General features: G+C 33.9%; 1 protein-coding gene across 7 annotated transcripts in view; it reads right to left on the bottom strand.

Moving 5' to 3' along the window:
- LOC126892158 (phospholipid-transporting ATPase ABCA3-like) overlaps nucleotides 1–20,237 on the bottom strand; it is a 296,181-nt gene that overhangs the window by 52,358 nt on the left and 223,586 nt on the right. For all 7 annotated transcript variants that reach the window (XM_050661624.1, XM_050661627.1, XM_050661621.1 and 4 more), the window contains 2 exons: nucleotides 14,592–14,806; nucleotides 11,785–11,910 (listed from right to left, as the gene is read on the bottom strand). In XM_050661624.1, coding sequence (XP_050517581.1) covers nucleotides 11,785–11,910; nucleotides 14,592–14,806 — 341 coding nt within the window. The remainder of the gene's footprint in view (nucleotides 1–11,784; nucleotides 11,911–14,591; nucleotides 14,807–20,237) is intronic.

Raw genomic sequence — 20,237 nt, 5'->3', positions numbered from 1 at the left:
GTCTGTTACCATATTATCATCAGATGTGAATAGATAATCTAACAGCGTTGCCGTTAATTCCGTAATGCGAGTTGCTTGATTTATAAGCTGCTTCAATCCAAGTCCCTCCAACGTATTAATGACCATGTCACATGCTGAACTATTTATGTTTAAAAGGTCTACATTAAAATCACCCAGACACACAACAAAATCAACTGAAGGTTGGATCAGAGACACTATTTCTTCAAAACTATCTAAAAAATATCTGTAATATTTCTCGTTGGGATTATAAAATACACCAATAGCACAAGTTTTTGAATTAAAAGAAATTTTTAACCAAATCTGTTCTATTTTAGTACTACTGGGAATGACTGTATAATTAATATTAGTTTTTATATAAATACCAACACCTCCACCCATAACATCACTGCCACGATCAACTCTTTCGAAAAAATATCCAGGAATATTAATATTTACGTCTGTACTTTTAAGCCATGATTCGGTAATTGCAAGTATGTCAAAGTTCTCATGTAATATAACAGCCCTTACTTCATCAAAGTGAGCCACCAATGAACGGGCATTTATAAGACCACACTTTAATAGTTTTAGCATAGTTTATTAGGTATTAGGTACTTACGTATTGTAAAGTGTGACAAATCAAAATATTATCAACAGAATTATCTGTAATCTGTACCTACAACGGTAAAACTTTAAAGATAATATATAGTTTTATATTTATGTATTATAATAATATAGTATATATTTAAAAATAAGCAAAATGCACGTGAAAAGTGCAAACCGCGCCCTAAACCCATTGTATAAAAACAGAAGAAGAAAGTCCTTTGAATATAATAACAATAAATAAAATTTAAATTTTTGACAGCTAAATTAGGTTCATAAATTAATATGCGAATTTTTAGCAGATTGTGATTAAATAAATAAACAAAATAAAGTAACAAAATAGTTGAATGCCACACTATATTTAATTACCTAAGTCAGATATTGTTTTAATAAGTGTTTTTGTATTATTCACCAAAGTATATATGTTACCTTCAAAAGTCCAGCAATTTCTTGCACCAACAGATTCTTTAACTTTCAAATACAACTCCCGATTTTCCTGTGACAGCATTTCACTTATCACTATACCACTACCCTTTAAACCTTTTTTAGCACCAAACACTTGAATTTTCATCCATTTGTTTACAAACTTCAGGGCCACTGGCCGAGGCTTCTTATTATGTGGGCGTTTTTTACCCATCCGATAACAGTTATCGATGTTATTAGTGTTAATGGGAATTTTAAATTTTTGTTGTATGAGTTTAACGACGACATCATATATATCTTCTTTTTCTTTCTCTTCAATGCCGTTTAGAACAAGAATTTTGGATCGTTTGTCCTTCTTTATAATTTCGATATCTTTTTGCTGATTATCAATTAAGCTCTGCAATTTTGTTAATTCTGATTTAACCAAATTTATTTCAGCAAGAAACTTGGTTTCGAAATCATTTATAGTACCTGATAATAGGGATGATTCAATCTCCGATGGTGCTGCAGGGGAAATTTGGCTTTTAATATCACTTAAACCTTTTTTTAAAAAAGTTTCCAGCTTCGCAATCCGATCGTTTAGGTTATGTTGATTTTCTTGCACTGTGGATTGACTACCACTTGAATTTCCTCTAGTACTAGGCATATTGTGTTCACAATCAAACTTCTGCACTAATAACTACAATTAAAAAGACTTATTTGTTATAGTAATATTAGAGCACGATTCACACGTGTACTACTCACTGTACGCCATCTTGAACTTTTCTACGCCATCTTGAACTTTTGAATTGAATTGAATACATTGCCTGTACTGATGGTCAAAAACCCCTTGGAATTGTTGTTATTAAAAACAAGGATAATCTTTGTTTACCTCGCGCTCTTGTGGTTGCTAAAGCTCACTCTCATTACGAGAGAAGGGTATTTAAGTCAGAATGGTTACATTCGAGAGGAAAATTCATGCTTGATGTCTCAAATATCCTCGAGAATCTCTATGAATACCTGTGACTTCTAATATTTTTCATAATTGATGCTGTTAAAGCCAGTTAGGATAGGTGATGTCATAGCTCCTTTTAAAGGTAGTGACGTGTGCAACCGATGAACTGGTATGTATATAATAAAAAGTACGCTAAATAAATTCTGTAATATTTTATTTGTTAAAAATTAATACGTATAAAACACAGAACTTTTAGTATATTCATTCTTGAAGGTCGGATATGTTATCTGTTATTAAGATGAACTTAAATTCTGAAGTTTTACTTGGTTGTTCTAAAATTTCTTGTTTTCTTGAAGTATGTGTCTGTTATTAGTCAATAATATCTAGGTACCTCAGTTCTTCTATAATTTCAGCTGCTTCTTTTCCGGTTAAAGCGTCGGCTTTTGAAAGAATTTCAAGGCCTTTCACAAGCATGTTCGGGTCGCCATGTTCGCTATACAGACACCATATCTCTTCCAGTTCGTCAAGTATCTGCTTCTTTGCTATATCACAAACCCTTCTTTCAGCAGTTCTTGTGGGAACATCAACACGGTTTTTCTTTGAACCTTGCATCGGCATGTCTTTTGTTTCCTGACCATTCTGCGATATATGCCTTCTTTTTTTACACTGTTGTTGTATGCCTGATGTATCTTCTTCTTGTGTTTCGGCATTTCTTGAGGTACCATGTAAGACCTTTGTTCTTCTTCTTCTTTTTCCTAGATACATTGGCTTAATAATTTTTTCGTATTTTGCTGTGTGAGATTGGTGGCGTAGACGCCCTCGTCCATCCTTATGTACTCCTGATACGTCTAGAAGAGTTTTGTAAATTTTTTGATCGGCTAGAGTATATTGTGTAGGTTCCTTCGAGAAAATCAGGTCGTACAGGCCAGGTGTAGCTTTAAAAATGTGTGAATCCATTTGAATGCTATCTTTACCGAACTCAATGGTGTGATTTCCAAACTCCCATTCACCCGTCTCCCAGTTATACTTGGGGCCAAATATCTGGTCAGTATTCCCTAAATTTTGCGTATATGTTTCTAAATAAGGGTTGTACGATGTTTGTATATGTAGAGGTTCGTCGTCACTGATCTGTGATGGTTGATTAATGTGTGACTCATCTTCGTTGAGATCTGGTTTAGGAACATTTTCATTCACATAATTGGTTATTTCTTTAAGAGGCGTAGTTATTGGCTTAAACGTTGTCTGTAGAACCTCTTTCTCATCAGCTTGCATTCTTCTAAGAGCTTTGTACTTTTCTCTCACTATTGCCGCAAGTTTGTTTACTTGAACCGCTCTATTTGAAGACATGTTAACAAATGACTTCTCGACTTTAAAATGCTTGTATTTATACCTCTGTGACCTTCTGTTAGCGTGTCTCTGTAGACGCTTTTACGTCTCAGGTAACCCTCTGCGATCGCCTGTATCTTCTGTTAGCGTGTCTCTGATGACGTCTGTACGTCTGAGGTACCCCCTCTGTACTTCTGAAGTACTGCAGTTAGTAATGAAAGTGGTGGGGAATAATCAAGGTTTTTAGGTGTTTACATTTAAAATTTTCTATTTATACTTATTGTAAAGTGTTTGTAGTACTTGCTCTAAAAATCTTGATTATTCCCCACCACTTTCATTACTAACTGCAGTACTTCAGAAGTACAGAGGGGGTACCTCAGACGTACAGACGTCATCAGAGACACGCTAACAGAAGATACAGGCGATCACAGAGGGTTACCTGAGACGTAAAAGCGTCTACAGAGACACGCTAACAGAAGGTCACAGAGGTATAAATACAAGCATTTTAAAGTCGAGAAGTCATTTGTTAACATGTCTTCAAATAGAGCGGTTCAAGTAAACAAACTTGCGGCAATAGTGAGAGAAAAGTACAAAGCTCTTAGAAGAATGCAAGCTGATGAGAAAGAGGTTCTACAGACAACGTTTAAGCCAATAACTACGCCTCTTAAAGAAATAACCAATTATGTGAATGAAAATGTTCCTAAACCAGGTCTCAACGAAGATGAGTCACACATTAATCAACCATCACAGATCAGTGACGACGAACCTCTACATATACAAACATCGTACAACCCTTATTTAGAAACATATACGCAAAATTTAGGGAATACTGACCAGATATTTGGCCCCAAGTATAACTGGGAGACGGGTGAATGGGAGTTTGGAAATCACACCATTGAGTTCGGTAAAGATAGCATTCAAATGGATTCACACATTTTTAAAGCTACACCTGGCCTGTACGACCTGATTTTCTCGAAGGAACCTACACAATATACTCTAGCCGATCAAAAAATTTACAAAACTCTTCTAGACGTATCAGGAGTACATAAGGATGGACGAGGGCGTCTACGCCACCAATCTCACACAGCAAAATACGAAAAAATTATTAAGCCAATGTATCTAGGAAAAAGAAGAAGAAGAACAAAGGTCTTACATGGTACCTCAAGAAATGCCGAAACACAAGAAGAAGATACATCAGGCATACAACAACAGTGTAAAAAAAGAAGGCATATATCGCAGAATGGTCAGGAAACAAAAGACATGCCGATGCAAGGTTCAAAGAAAAACCGTGTTGATGTTCCCACAAGAACTGCTGAAAGAAGGGTTTGTGATATAGCAAAGAAGCAGATACTTGACGAACTGGAAGAGATATGGTGTCTGTATAGCGAACATGGCGACCCGAACATGCTTGTGAAAGGCCTTGAAATTCTTTCAAAAGCCGACGCTTTAACCGGAAAAGAAGCAGCTGAAATTATAGAAGAACTGAGGTACCTAGATATTATTGACTAATAACAGACACATACTTCAAGAAAACAAGAAATTTTAGAACAACCAAGAAAACTTCAGAATTTAAGTTCATCTTAATAACAGATAACATATCCGACCTTCAAGAATGAATATACTAAAAGTTCTGTGTTTTATACGTATTAATTTTTAACAAATAAAATATTACAGAATTTATTTAGCGTACTTTTTATTATATACATACCAGTTCATCGGTTGCACACGTCACTACCTTTAAAAGGAGCTATGACATCACCTATCCTAACTGGCTTTAACAGCATCAATTATGAAAAATATTAGAAGTCACAGGTATTCATAGAGATTCTCGAGGATATTTGAGACATCAAGCATGAATTTTCCTCTCGAATGTAACCATTCTGACTTAAATACCCTTCTCTCGTAATGAGAGTGAGCTTTAGCAACCACAAGAGCGCGAGGTAAACAAAGATTATCCTTGTTTTTAATAACAACAATTCCAAGGGGTTTTTGACCATCAGTATAGGCAATGTTTCTTAACACACCAGCACAATGATCCAAACAAATAATTTTTCTAAATGTAGTTTTTGGATGTAATCTTTTCCCTGCACGTTGTATTTTCTTCTTGTAAGCCAACATTGTAGATCCATTTGTAAAGTGAATTAATGAATGGAGATGTTCGTGTGCAGTACTTCTGTCATCTGCTACTAAATGACAACGGCAAATGGAATACCATTTTACATTAGGAGCACATGCAAGAAGAGAAATCACTCTCATTTAAGAGTAAATGATACCAGTATAATTTCTTTAATAAATAACAAGTAACATCTTGGTATTTTATTTCCTAACACAAAAACACTTTTTGAATTGGATTATCCTTGAAATTTTATTTAGAATAGTCCAGTCCAAGCTAGGCTGTATAATGTGTAACAGAGAATTCACCACATTTAATTTGTATTAAATTTTTTCCAAGTTTGACCTCTTTGGCGTTCTGCTAGCGTGTCAATTGTGGTGTCTGCTTTTCTTAGCGTGTCTGTGCATACCTCTCTGGCGTTCTGCTAGGGTGTCAACTGTGGTGTCTGCTTAGCTTAGCGAGTCTGTGCATACCTCTCTGGTGTTCTGTTACCGCATCAGTGATGGTGTTTGGTTGGCTTAGTGTGTCTCTGCACATCTTTACGCCCTTCTGTTAGCGTCTCAGTCATGGTGTTTGGTTGGCTTAGTGTGTCTCTGCATATCTTTGCGCCCTTCTGTTAGCCTATCTGAGAGACTGCCTATCTATCCTTATCTAGGTAAGCGTATTTAGCGTATTTTGTAAGTAGAAGTTCGAAATTTTTGTATTAGATTGGTTAGATACAAGTCTAGATAACAATATTTTTAACTTTGACCGTGTTAATGCCGCATGCGTAAAATAATCAATTAGTGTGGATAACTCATTTAGTCTAGTGGCACATCTTTGAAAGTTCAGCTTTTTGTTTTTAAGTATAATTTACTCTTAAATTTAAATGACTTTGCTCTTCTAGCAGTTTCCATTTGCGCTCTGTATTTTTTCTACAAGTATACATGTTTATCATGTTTACATCTCCGACTAGGAGAACACAAAAGAAACAGAATTTTTAAACAAAAAAAATGTCATATTTTTTGTAGTTTTTTTCCCGTTATTGTTGATGTTTTTGCAAGTGGATGGTACGCCTTTTACTACAGGTAACGTTGCTTCTGTTACAAATGCGTGTTCTTTTTAATTAAACCACTATTAAACAATTAATCAAACAAACTTGCGATTTAAAGTCATTGAACTCCATGCGACAATAGCCTCAATCCGATGAGTCTGCATTTGGACTATAACCGACCTGATTTGACCCCCTGCGACAATAACCTCAATCCAATGAGTCAGCATTTGGACTATAACCGACCTGATTCGAAAAATGCAGAATTGTGAATATTATTTATTTTTTTCAATGTAATTAATTTTTATTAATTATTATTTCAGTCTGATATAACATTGTAATCGTTAGAAACGAAAGGTATAAAATTTAATCTCTCGCATTTCTGATATTTTAAATAAATAATTTTTAAAAAAAAAAGACGTCCTTGAAGGCAGTAACTATTAGTGTCGTAGTCCTAATGTATTTTTTCGTAGGATTTCATTGTGGACATTCGTGTGTTTTACGCTTTAACGAAAAAGAAATGTTTCCATTTTTCATTGTTTCGAACTGTCGGCGATTTTTGTTACTGTAGTTAATTGTTTATAATTAAGGTAAGTTTTTGAGCTTTTTTTGGTTAAAAAGCTTAATTTTTTTTTAATGTGAGTGATATGACGCTTTTTTACTTAGTATCTTTGGTACACCATCAACACTATTTTTTCATGTTTCCAGTAGAAACGTCTCCTAAAATATGCTGTCGTCGATTTGATTTTCTTAAATTATGATAAATATCCACAATTTTTATGCCTTCACCGCTTTTCTATGTCCACTATTCTTTTGTCATCACCATAAATTTATGTTGGTATCACATTTCACCTATTTTAATTGAAATGTATGAAAAATATTACTACTTGTATATACGAGGTTGATCAAAAATTACTAGCGAAATAAACATTATAAAATAAAAGATTTTAGAAGTCCAGATTTGAATTTCCGTGTGAAATAATGTAACGTATGAAAAAAATTAGTAATTGCATATACGGGGGTTGATCAAAAATTACTTATAGACGAAAGAATTAAAGATCTTTGTAGAAAAGGGGAAATTTGACTAGTTTATTTGAAACCGTTGCGTTGTATTTGATAAAATTCAGGAGAGAGGGATGGTTTGGACATATCAAAAGAATGATTATTACGTCGTGTACGTTATCAGCGATGAGTCGTGCGTCTCTCTACGTTGTCGTTTAGTCGTTACATACCTAATGTTCCCTTGACATTGCATCTATGTGTGAAGTGACAGATATCATTTTGGTAGATGAGAAGGAACTGTGAACGTATATTTAACAAACAACTAGAAGAATAACTGTGACAGCTGAAAAGAAGAAGAATTGATTTGACTTTCTGACTACACCCTGTACAATTTGCGATAGACGAAAAGAAGAAGAAGAATTGACAGTTGGCTTCTGTGTCGTTACCGCTTTCATTTGACACCCCATACGTCAAAATCGGACCAATAGAAACGAAGATGTCGAATGTCACGTTCTGTTAGGCACTATACGGAAACGAAGAAGAATTGACAAACGAAAAGAAGAAGAAGAATTGACAGTTGGCTTCTGTGTTACCACCGCTTTTATTTGACACCCCATACGTCAAAATCGGACCAATAGCAACAAAGATATGCTGTAATGCCGTTTTGGCACTGCCGCCATCTTTGTTTTTTGTCTCAACTTATTCGTTACCCCCTCCCCGTTCTGACGAGCCCTCTTACGTCAAAATCGGATCAATAGCAACGAAGATATGCTGTAATGCCGTTTTGGCAATGCCGCCATCTTTGTTTTTTGTCTCAACTTATTCGTTACCCCCTCCCCGTTCCGACGAGCCCTCTTACGTCAAAATCGGACCAATAGAAACGAAGATATGACGTAATGCCCTTTTGGCATATTCCGATGCGCACGCCACATACTGCGTTCAACCCCCTTTTTCATCCCCTTTCCAACGATACGTCACACGTCATCCTACGTTAAGCCGTTTGGCATTTATTAATATTTAAGGGTTGCGATTTAGGGGATGTGCCAGAACGCAGGTTGTCTATCTACTTTGACGCATCGTCCTAAAATTTTTTGTGCATTGTATGGACTGTTTGACTCAACTTTTCATGCAATATGAAAGTCCTAAATTCATTTTCGCAAAAGTTATAGCAATTTTTTTATTTTCGAAATTTTAGATTTATTTTGCAATATCCGAAGCAACAAATAATCGGACCAAAATTCAAAAACGCGATTTTAAACCTTGGCTCATCTACTAAAAGAAAAATATTATAAATAAGACATTTAATTACCCTATTTTTACCTGTAGTGATTTAAACGAAAAAACTCTCATTTTTGACTCTTATTTGTTAATAACTAAATTTCTCGTCCAAACCGTGACGAGCATTTTTGTATTTATAATGTATTAGGTATACAGGGTGTTTCATTAAGAATTGCAGAGAAACCTTAGCACAAAATACGAAGATTTAACCTAAAACACTTAAATAAAATGTGGTTCCTTACTGAGTTACAGGGTGTTTTATCTAAAAATTTAAAAACTATTTTTGTTCAGCATTTTAAAACTATTCGACGTATTCTTTTCATACTTGGCAGGTAGCATAGATACTGTACAAACTACTGAATTATGTTAAACAAACGTTTCTGGCTATTACCAGAGGCGTACGACGGGGGAAAGTGAATGGTTGACCCTTTACAAATTCTACGCCACTGGCAAAATTGCTATTTTAGTTCAATTTTTGTATTCTCCAATACTTTCTATGCAAATAATATACTCTTCATTCGTAACGATTAAATCATTAGTTTTCGAGATTTTTGAAGTTAAAAATGAAACGACACGGTTATTTTGATTAATGTATTGTGTCGCTTCATTTTTAATTTCAAATATCTCGAAAACTAATCATTTTATCGTTACGAATGAAGAGTACATTATTTTCATATAAAGTATTGCAAAATCAAAAAATTACACTAAAATAGCAATTTCGTCAGTGGCGTAGAATTTGGGAAGGGTCAACCAGCCACTATCCCTTGTCGTACGCCTCTGGTAGTAGCTAGAAACGTTAATTTATCTTAATTTAGCACCATTCACAGTACCTGTACTTTCTGCCAAGTATGATAAGGATACGCCAAATAGTTTTAAAGTACTGGGTACAAATAATTTTTAAATTTTAATCATATGAATCATATCATAAAATAATCAAAATAACTGTGCCGTTTCATATTTAACTTCAAATATCTCGAAAACTAATGACTTTATCGTTACCACTGAAGAGTATATTATTTACGTATAAAGTATTGGAGAATCTAAAAATGGCACTAAAATAGTAATTCCTCCAGTGGCGCACAATTTGAGAAGGGTCAACCATTCACCATCCCCTGTCGTACGCCTCTGGTAGTAGCTAGAAAAGTTTGTTTATCATAATTTAGTAGGGTGTTTAGTAGTCGCACTTTCTGCCAAGTATGGTAGTGATACATCGAATAGTTTCAAAATGCTGAGCAAAAATATTTTTTAAATTCTTAGATAAAACACCCTGTAACTCGGTAAGGAACCACATTTTATTTAAGTGATTTAGGTTAAATCTTCCTATTTTGTGCTAAGGTTTCTCCAGTTACTATATGGACAATTATTAATGAAACACCCTGTATAGTACCCAAAAAATCCATTTGCAACCTGGCTGCTCAAGTGTCCCGAACATGGTATATTTTTAAGCAACATACCGACTTTTACTACGTGTCTTTAACGAATGCTACCAAAATTGTATGATTTATAAACGTTTTTTATTAAATTTTTATAAAACCTATCAAATCATTTACCTTAAGGCCAATTTATGTTACACCGGGACGTGGACGGCACGGAGCGCAGAACAATAGAAATCGCACGTCACCGGCACTTCCCAGTCTCGCCCCGTTCCGTCGTAAGGTAAATCAGCCAATGCTTTTCATATCGGACGATCTTTCAACGTGCCCCGTCCCGTCCACGTCCCCGTTGTAACATAAATCCGGCTTTAATGCTAAGTGGCGTATTAGATTGTTTACCTATTTTTTAGTTTTGTTTTTAGAGATAATGGGTGACAAACTAACTGGACGATATGATGATAATTCATGACGACCTTTATAAGGCTTTCTTCTTCTTGATGTGCGTACCCGAGACGAATAATAATGGCAATCACATTGGCGATAATCATGGCAATCTTTATCTTATTTGTAGCAGCGCGGAAATACTGCACCAATGTCGTGTTGAACAGGTTCTAAGGTTTTTTTAACCTGGTTTTTGTTCGTCCTGGACATCGCTTTTCCAATATTCTTCCTTGCAGGATGTCTTTTAGGAGGGAATATTTAATTAATTTCGCATAATGTGTCCAAAGTATCGTAACTTTTGAGATTTGATGGTGGTGAGTACGTCTCGGTTCTACTTCATTCTCCTGAGGACCTTCTTATTAGTGACTCAATCAGTCCACGGGATTTTAAGTATTCTCCAATACAGCTACATCTCAAATGCTTCCAATCTTCTGCACATATTTTAGCTCACCGTTAACGATAATCTGACATCGTATAAATACGCACCCATCATTTCTGTTCACGTCGAAATTTAAGCGAACAATTTAAATTATCTCATCATCATTATCATCAGTGGCGTTAAAGCTCTTTATGAGCCAACGCCTTCTTCAGAACGAATCCTCCATTTGCCCCTGTCTCTGGCAACTCTTCCCCTTTTTCTTCGTGTACCATGTCCTTTCAGAACGTTGGTGACCAACATAGCTATCTTAATTTTATTCACTGCCACCCTAAATAGCATGTTTATATCAACACCATACCAATCTCGCAAGTTCTTCAACCATGAGGTTCTTCTTCGTCCTGGACTGCGTTTGCCTGCTATTTTTCGTTGCATGGTATTTTGTAGCAACCCATATTTGGGACCTCTCATTACATGTCCGAAATACTCCAGCTTTCTCTGCTTGATGCTTTTTATGATCTCAGTAGTCTTGCTGAGACGTTCTAGTATTGTGGAGTTTCGAATCTTCTCTACCCAGGAAACTTTTAAAATTCTTCTATAGTACCACATTTCGAAAGCGTCAAGGCGATTTAGATCGATTTTATTCACAGTCCAGGACTCGACACCGTAAAGTAAGACCGAGAACACGTAGCAGCGAACTCTTCTCCGCATGCTCTAATTCCAATAGATTTTGAATCGTTCTCTAAGTTGTCTTGGTTTTTTGGTAATTTAACTTATCTATTAGCACAATTTAAAGCATTTTTTATGCCTAAAAATTTCAACTTTAGTTATATTGCGCAACGAATCGCTGGTTTAAATATTACTTGAAATAAGAAAAAGAGAGCTTACCTATAAATATACCCACGAGAGTCATCCTTGTGTAACCCGTCGATGGAACTGTGAATATTAATGATGCTACATAATAAATTGGCATAAACGACCAACCAAACAAAAGTAATAGGAAAAATAGCCGACCTAAAATAAAAATATTTCAGTGATACAGAGATTTTTTTATTTAATGCTTTTTATATGCAATCATTTTTTTTAATCCTGCGAAAAATAATAGCCCAATAAATGACCGTTTTGGAGTGTAATTTCCAGGGGCAAATCCGAATTGCATAAAAATTTTGATTTAAGTTCTACTTACCCTCCACTTCAAAGTTTAATTTGTGCCGTACGTTGCTTTTACTTAAGGGGTGACATTTACCCCTTCTCGGGGGGTGAAAAACGCGCCAAAAACGGAGTAAAAAAAGTAAGGCCACAAATGGATAAATTGACTTATTTTAAGCACTTTTTGTTCTATAAAGATTTTTAAGTAAGTCAATACTTTTTGAGTTATTCGCAATTTAAATTGTTGATTTTTCGACAAAAAACTACGTTTTCAGACAGTTTTTCCCAAATAACTCAAAAAGTAAATATTTTATCGAAAAAAATATTTTTACAAAAAGTGTAGCCTATAAAAAAACGAAAAAAATGGTGTACCAGTAAAGTCTACAAATTAAGTAGAAGCAAAGTTGTAGCTCATGAAAAATACGTTCTTATTCGTCTAATTCCGAATCGAATAATTCAACGCAAAATCACCGAATAAAGAAGCGTTTTTCGGGAAAACCTTATTAACATTTTTAAAGTATCGAAAAAAGCTTATTATTTGTTTTTTACAAAAGTTCAAAAGTAAACAAGTATCAAAAATAAACAAGTTACACTGAAAAAAAATTGGCCCCTTTTTTTTGGTAAAAAAAAATCGTGAAAACCTCCCTCTACTTAGCACCCTAAATGAAATTAATCGTTTGGCTTTACCATCTATTTTAACTGTATGTGTATTGTTTATATGATCTGTAAGTTTGATTGGTTTGAAGTGCTTATTTTTGAAAACATTTGGTTTTAAAGTAAAAAAAAATTCTAAAAATTTTTGAGAAATTTCATTTTATCAAAATAACTTAAAAAGTATTAGTGATAAAAAAATCTTAAAAAGTAAAAAAATGTAGGTTTTGCTATTATAAATATGCTAGTTTATTTTGTTTCTCCATAAGACAAAAATTGGTTAAGATATGGCTGTACAAAATTTGCATACACTGTGATTAGTGACCCATTCAAGTTTTCTCAATTATAACCCTTTCAAAAATAAACACCTTAAACCGGTGAGACTGACAGATCATATAAAAAAATAGATAGGTATTAATTTCATTTGGGGAGCTAAACACGGCGAGATTTTCATGATTTTTTACAAAAAAAAAGGGCCAACTTTATTTTGAGCTTAACTCGCTTATTTTTAATGCTTAAACTTTTATTAATAATTAAAACAAAGCTTTTTATAAACAATTTAAAAAAGTTTAAATGGGTTTTTCCCGAAAAGTGCTTAATTTTTCGGTGATTTTACCTTGACATAATATTCGATTTGGAATTAGACGAATACGAACGTATTTTTCATGAGCTACAACTTTGTTTTTATTTGACTGATACACCTTTTTTTTGAGTTTTTTTATAAGCTAATCTTCTGCTAAGGATATATTTTCGATAAAATATTTACTTTTTGAGTTATTTGCGAAAAACCGTCTGAAAACCTAGCTTTGTCGAAAAATCAATATTTTCAATGGCAAATAACTCATTGCCATTAACAATGGCAAAGTATTGACTTACGTAAAAAACTCTATAGAACAAAAGTTGCTTAAAATCAGTCAATTTATCCATTTCCAGTCTTATCTTGAACGTATGTTTTTTCACCCCCGAGAAGGGGTGACTGTCACCCCCAAGTAAAACCAACCAACGGCCTAATTTCAACTTTGAAGTGGAGGGTAAGTAGAACCTAAATCCAAATTTTCATGCAATTCGGAGTTGCCCCTGAAAATTACACGGTATCGCCGGATTTCCCGTTCATTTACTGGGCTATAAGTATTTTTGAAAAATTTAAACGCAGAATAAAAGACTACATTATTACCGAAAGTCCCTGAAAACTTCCATAATATTTATTTTAATAAGTTACCGGGATGAAAAAGAAGATATAATTTAATGTGTGACGATAATATATTTTTATCGTCTAGAGTACGCTAATGTATTAAGCAAAACGTGCTTATACACTATCTTTAACAGTATAAAAGACAAAACGGAAAGCCATTTGATTATTATCGGTGTGCTGAACGGAGAATAATAAAAAAAGGTGAGTTAAGTATATCCCGACCATATTTTGAACTCCTTCCAAACCCCGTCGACTTGGTATGTTGAGCGATTTCGACGTTTCATTTACCCGTCCCATACGAGCATACGAGAGGTGATCGTAATTCCTTACATGGCTTTTCCCTGGAGGGTTTAGCGAGATGCCCTCTCCTTCTATATTCATTTCATATTAATAAATAATGCAATTCCTATCGTCGTTTAGTATCATTTATTCATGTATCAAATATTGTCACATCGGCTCGAGGTTTACACAAGTGTGATTTTTAGTTGCAAATATTTCATTCAAAAGAAACTTTTTATTTATTCTAAGGGACTTTCGGCCCTCGATAATAATGTAAACTTTCATTAATTTTGTTAAATTTTTCAAACAAACTTATTAGTTTTCTCACGATTCGAAAAAATACATGCATTTAAAAAGCATCAGCCCGAAGTTTTGCGCCTACGCTCTTAATTAAAACTAATAAAAACGAATTGCTACTACTTACCCATATCTCCACTTGTCTTAAACCCATCTTGTTGGAAACAATATATAGTGATCAATAATACTGAACATACCAGTAAGTAGACAAACATATCACAAATTATATTAACAAACCAAAAAATGTAAACCTTCACTCCTGATACAAACTGCAGGTGTTTTGACTTGGATACGTTTTCTCTTATCAAGAATATAACATAAAATGATGAGATAAACGCCATACTGAAACAAATTATAAAAGTATTTATTATACAAGGTGTAACAAAAATTCAGGTCATAAATTAAATGAGAAATTCTGAAACCAAAAATAGTTCAATTGAACCTAAATTACCTCAGTACAAAATGTGCACATAAAAAAAGTTATAAGTTTTTCTTATAAGTATTTCAAGTTACAAAATTATAATCCATTTTTTTCCAATATATCAAAAACTATTTTTCGATTTTTTATGAAAAATGGGCATGTGCCATTCTTATGGTAGGAACATTTAAAAAAAAATAACAGTAAAATTTGTACACGACATAAAAAGTTTATTGGTGTTTTGCTCCGTTAAAACCCCTCAAATATTTGTTTACGTTTCAATTAATTTATTATTGGGAACCATTAGTTAAATATAATATTTTTAAAACTTTTTGCCTCTTAGTACTTTTTCGATTAGCCAGTTTTTATTGAGATATTTTGAACATTTGTAAAATCCACCACATATTATTAAATGGATAAGTAAGATTATGGAGACCTGGTAGTAATATTACAAAAATAGTATTCTATAATCTTGCTTAAACCATTTACAAAAATAATGTGTTAGACCTTACAAATGTTCAAAATATATCTCGATAAAAACTGGCTTATCGAATAAATACTAAGAGGCAAGAAAGTTTTAAAAACGTTGTGTTTAACTGATGGTACATACTACAATAACGATTTATTTTCAACGTACAGAAATATTTAGGGGGGGTTTAAGGGAATAAAACCCGCCATACATTTTTTATGTGGTGCACAAATTTAACTATTACTTTTTTTTAAGGTCTTCTTGCCCTAAGAAGCCACGTGTACATTTTCAATAAAAAATCTCTAATATTTTTCTATATATTGGAAAAAATCAATTTTCATTGCGTAACTTCAAAGGGCTGTAACTTTTTTTATGTGCACATTTGTACCTACTAAGGTAAGTTAGGTCAATCGAACTATTTTTGGTCCCAGAATATAGATATGATATAATTTATGACCTGCCTTTTTGTTACACCCTGTATATTTGTGGTAATTATTTTATATTAAATTTATATAATTATACAAAATAATATTTAATATACCCTTATTGGCGATTATTGTGAGGTCCTCTGTATCCCTTAGTATTTAGTATTTACGCGAAGCTATGAAGTAGTAAACAGACCGAAATATGTATACCAAAAACTTATGGCATTCGATTCGTATTAAGAGCCTTATAGGTCTGGATCCCGCGTAAGAAAAAATAGTTGATTAATCGCTGTACTTGCAATATAATGCCGTTAAAAGCAATGACGTCATTCGTATGATGCGTTTGACGGCATTTTCTTCGGCTGCCGTTCGCTTTCATTTGTAGTTCAGCATATATTACACGTGGTGAGTTAATGCACGAGTTGACGATTCTCTTATTTTGTTTCATTATAGTGCCCAACTCAGTATATAGTTACAAGCGTTATATTTGTACCTAATTGTTAATTATTGTGGGAATAATAAGTTTGAATTTGGAAAACTTGAATGACTTTGGTAAGTGCCATTATTGGGCGTCCGTTCGTTTTAGTTTAAAACTAATTCAAAAATTAGTCTATGCTAAGACAGACGATGATTACAAAATGTCTACCTCGAACAGTGTATGAGTATTTCATGAAAAACTGGCACTATACCAAGAATGAGTGGAATTTAGGAAAAAAAATTTTTAGAAACCCTTTTTTTTTAATAACATAAATAACCGCCTGGAATCTATTAACGCTAAATTAAAATCAGTTATAACCAAACATAGTCAGTCCTTTGGAACAGTTTATAAACAGCTTGTTTACAATTATTTCAAGTTTAGAGACAGAGAATAAAAAATATTTTAAATTGCTCACACGTGAAGCCTCGAAGCATGTTTGAAGAGAAATTCGTAATTCTAAACAAATCAGGGATATTACAATTTTTGCAGACGGTGATTACATCATTACCGATAGTCAGGGTTACACAAATACTTCTGTTTCTTCGTGCAACTGTATAATCTATGATTCAATGATTTTACCTTGCAAGCATATTTTTGCATTGAGACGGCATTTGCAATTGGAGCTTTTTGATAAAATTATCGTAAATCATAGATGGATTATTATAAAAATAACCAATGACCATTAACGTCTTTGACTGAAGAAAACGAATCGACAGAATATGAGTTACCAAGTAGATCTAATTATAATATCTCAATATCATTGACCACACAAGGGTATCGATCACCAAGTTCCTATTCAAAAAGAAGAAAAAAATGTCTTTTGTTATGCAATGAACTAGCAGATTTAGCTGCACAACGTACGGGCATGTTATTTGAGCAAAGGTTTAATCTATTAAAAAATCTCAAAACACCGTGGGCCAATGATACTGCTGTTCTACTTACACCTATAAATGTTACAGACGAAAATGACAAGCAACTTATTATTGACAGTAATGATGAAGTTGTATTTGAAAATGACACGAAAGTTATTATTGAAAGTAATGATAAGTTGTATTTGAAAGTGAAAATAGGCTGTGTGGTGAGGTGGTTTGTCAAGAGATAAGTAGGATAGGTAACGTGGAGGGGAATATACAAGAGTCAAGTCCAGAAACTAAACTTCCTGTTACTCACCAAACTCTTCAAGTGAACGATGTTGCTTTGTCGACAATTAAAATGCCAGTGGCAGTAAAGAAACGAGGACGCCCAAAAGGACAAGGCCTTACAGCAATAGGACTACCAAAGAAAAAAGGAACTGGACATTTCCAAATAAATCCAGGGTTCCATTCCAAAGAAAAGATTAAATTTCTATAACTAATTTTTTTTTCTTAGTTTACAACAGGTTTTACAATAAATAAAGACTAATTTAATTATGTATTTATCATTACCCATAATTAAAATACGTTTTAATACTTCACTTTGTTTTCTTTTTCGTTTATAAGAAAATCTTCTAATATTAATAAATTCTTTATCAAAAATTGATACTAAGGCCATCCTCCAAGCGAACGGCAGCCGAAGAAAATGCTGTCAAACGCATAATAAGAATGACGTCATAGCTGTTAACGGCATTATAGTGCACGGCCGTTTGACGACAGTTTAAGTACAGCGTTGATTGTCTACAGAAGATACAGGGTGTCTAGTCGGACAAACTTTGATAAATGGGAACACTGGAACAGGGGCAGTTTTAATTGTGAAACAGGTTAAAAATTTTGAACGGTCAGACCACGAAAACGGCACATTTATTTTGTCCGACAGAACAGACTTAAACTCTCCGAACAGAGATTAAACTCTCATGCAAAAATCAGACTGCTATTTATCACCAAATGGGCGTTTTAATGAGTGGAACATGTAGAATATGTCAAATGACAGGAATTATGACAGGTGATAAATAGCAGTCTGATTTTTGCATGAGAGTTTAATCTCTGTTCGGAGAGTTTAAGTCTGTTCTGTCGGACAAAATAAATAAGCCGTTTTCGTGGTCTGACCGTTCCAAATTTTTAACCTGTTCCACAATTGAAACTGCCCCTGTTCCAGTGTTCCCATAATATATCAAAGTTTATCCGACTAGACACCCTTAAGCAATTATCAAATTTTCAGCTTGCTATTAATCAATTTTTTTTTCATACGCGGGATCCAGACCTATTAGTAAACTTTGTGAAGTAAAGTGATGATGACGAAATGAAAATTACGTTATTGAACAATAAAAACAATTTTTTCAAAATGCATCTCGAAGTGATGAAAAGTTTGTATTTTAAAAGTTGACGTATCACAGCGACATCGAGGACACAACCAATTATTTTATTCCATAAGTGGTTTCCACACTATATAAGTCTGAATGATCACCAACATTTGTTGAGGATATGGTACTGAAATAATACTGGTTGTAACCTTTTATGGTGCGTATAAATATGCGCGCCGCGTACTTCGTGTCGTGTTGCGCCGCGCGTTCAATGTTCGTTGAATTTTTTCATTTTAACGAACTTTTGGTGATCCAAAGAAAATTTAGAAAGAAAGTATACGAGAAACGATTGTGCGCGTATAGTGGACAAATCTTGCATTTCTTAACATATATTTCTTAAATAATTCACATTGTTAATTAAAATTGTCAAATTGACGTATATTGTATGCCTACTGTCATTGAAGAAAATGGGATTTCGTAAATGATGTGTTATAAATTGTAAAAATTATATGTTGCTCCACAATATTGATGGTAGGGGAGCCCAAGCGGGGATTTTTGCAGTTACTCGAGCGCGTCAGATTATCATATGGGGAGAAACCTGGTACCCTGCAGTTGTACCTATACCATATATTGGCTCTTAACACAGGGGAGTTCGTTAAGGGGGGCCCGAAAAAAGAAATCTATCCTTAAAAAAACTCGAAATTGTCAGATTAAGATAAGGTAAGTTAAGTACATGCAAAAGAGTGTATATTTCAAAAATCTGACGATTTGATCTGGGCGTAAGGAAATGGGTGAGTCCCAAAGTTTCACAAGAAAAAAGCGAATATTTCCCGAAGTGAATGACAGATCGAAAAACTAAAAAATACGTGATCAATATTTTTTAAAAATCTATCGAATGATGCCAAACACGGCTTCCTACGGAGAGGGGTGGGGGTAAATTTAATATTTTAAATACGAATCCCGCGATATTTCGCGAAATGAACACCAGATCGAAAAACTGTAAAATACACTTATTCAATATTTTTGAAAAATCTATCGAACGGCACTAAACACGACCCCCATGGAGGTGGGGTGGGGGGTTACTTTAAAATCTTAAATAGGAGTCCCCATTTTTTATTGCAGATTTGGATTCCTTACGTAAAAATAAATAACTTTTATTCAAAACATTTTCTCGAATTATGGATAGATGGGGTTATAATCGGAAAAAACGATTGTTGTAAATGGAAAATTAAATTAAAAAATGGCAAGCGCCCACTAAAATGGAAAACTTTACTTAACTTTTTTTGGTTTTAAGACCTACTCTTCACAACCCAATAGGTCCCCATAACGCTCGAGTGACTGCACATTTAGCATATGCTCCCCTACCATGATATGATATACAATTATTATTGAAATGAATTTAATCAATGGTATTTTGCTTGTAGTACAATGTTTACCTTTTAATAATATAACCTCAATCCTACTTTTTCTTCTTATTATTTTTTGGGCTATGGTCTTAACAATTATCCAGTAACCAGGACTAATATGATTGGCCAATATAATTAAAAATGCTAAAAATGTTGCTGAGCTATGAAAGCGGGTGCCGCTCTTCCGAACTTGCACGGTCCCAATTACTTTTCCCGTTCGTCACGATTCATTTGCAAGCAAGTTGAATCAAAAAATAAACTGAAACGTATGTCGATGTGTAATATAGGGCTTTTCATTCACAGTCATTTGTTTCGAGCTTCTGTCATGTGTCATATAATATTAATATATCTATGTCATACGT

This window comes from Diabrotica virgifera, chromosome 9, assembly GCF_917563875.1.
Source record: "Diabrotica virgifera virgifera chromosome 9, PGI_DIABVI_V3a".
Taxonomy (NCBI): Eukaryota; Metazoa; Arthropoda; class Insecta; order Coleoptera; family Chrysomelidae; genus Diabrotica; species Diabrotica virgifera.
Note: the sequence above shows the minus strand (reverse complement) of the source record. Positions and strands in the feature narration are given on the sequence as shown.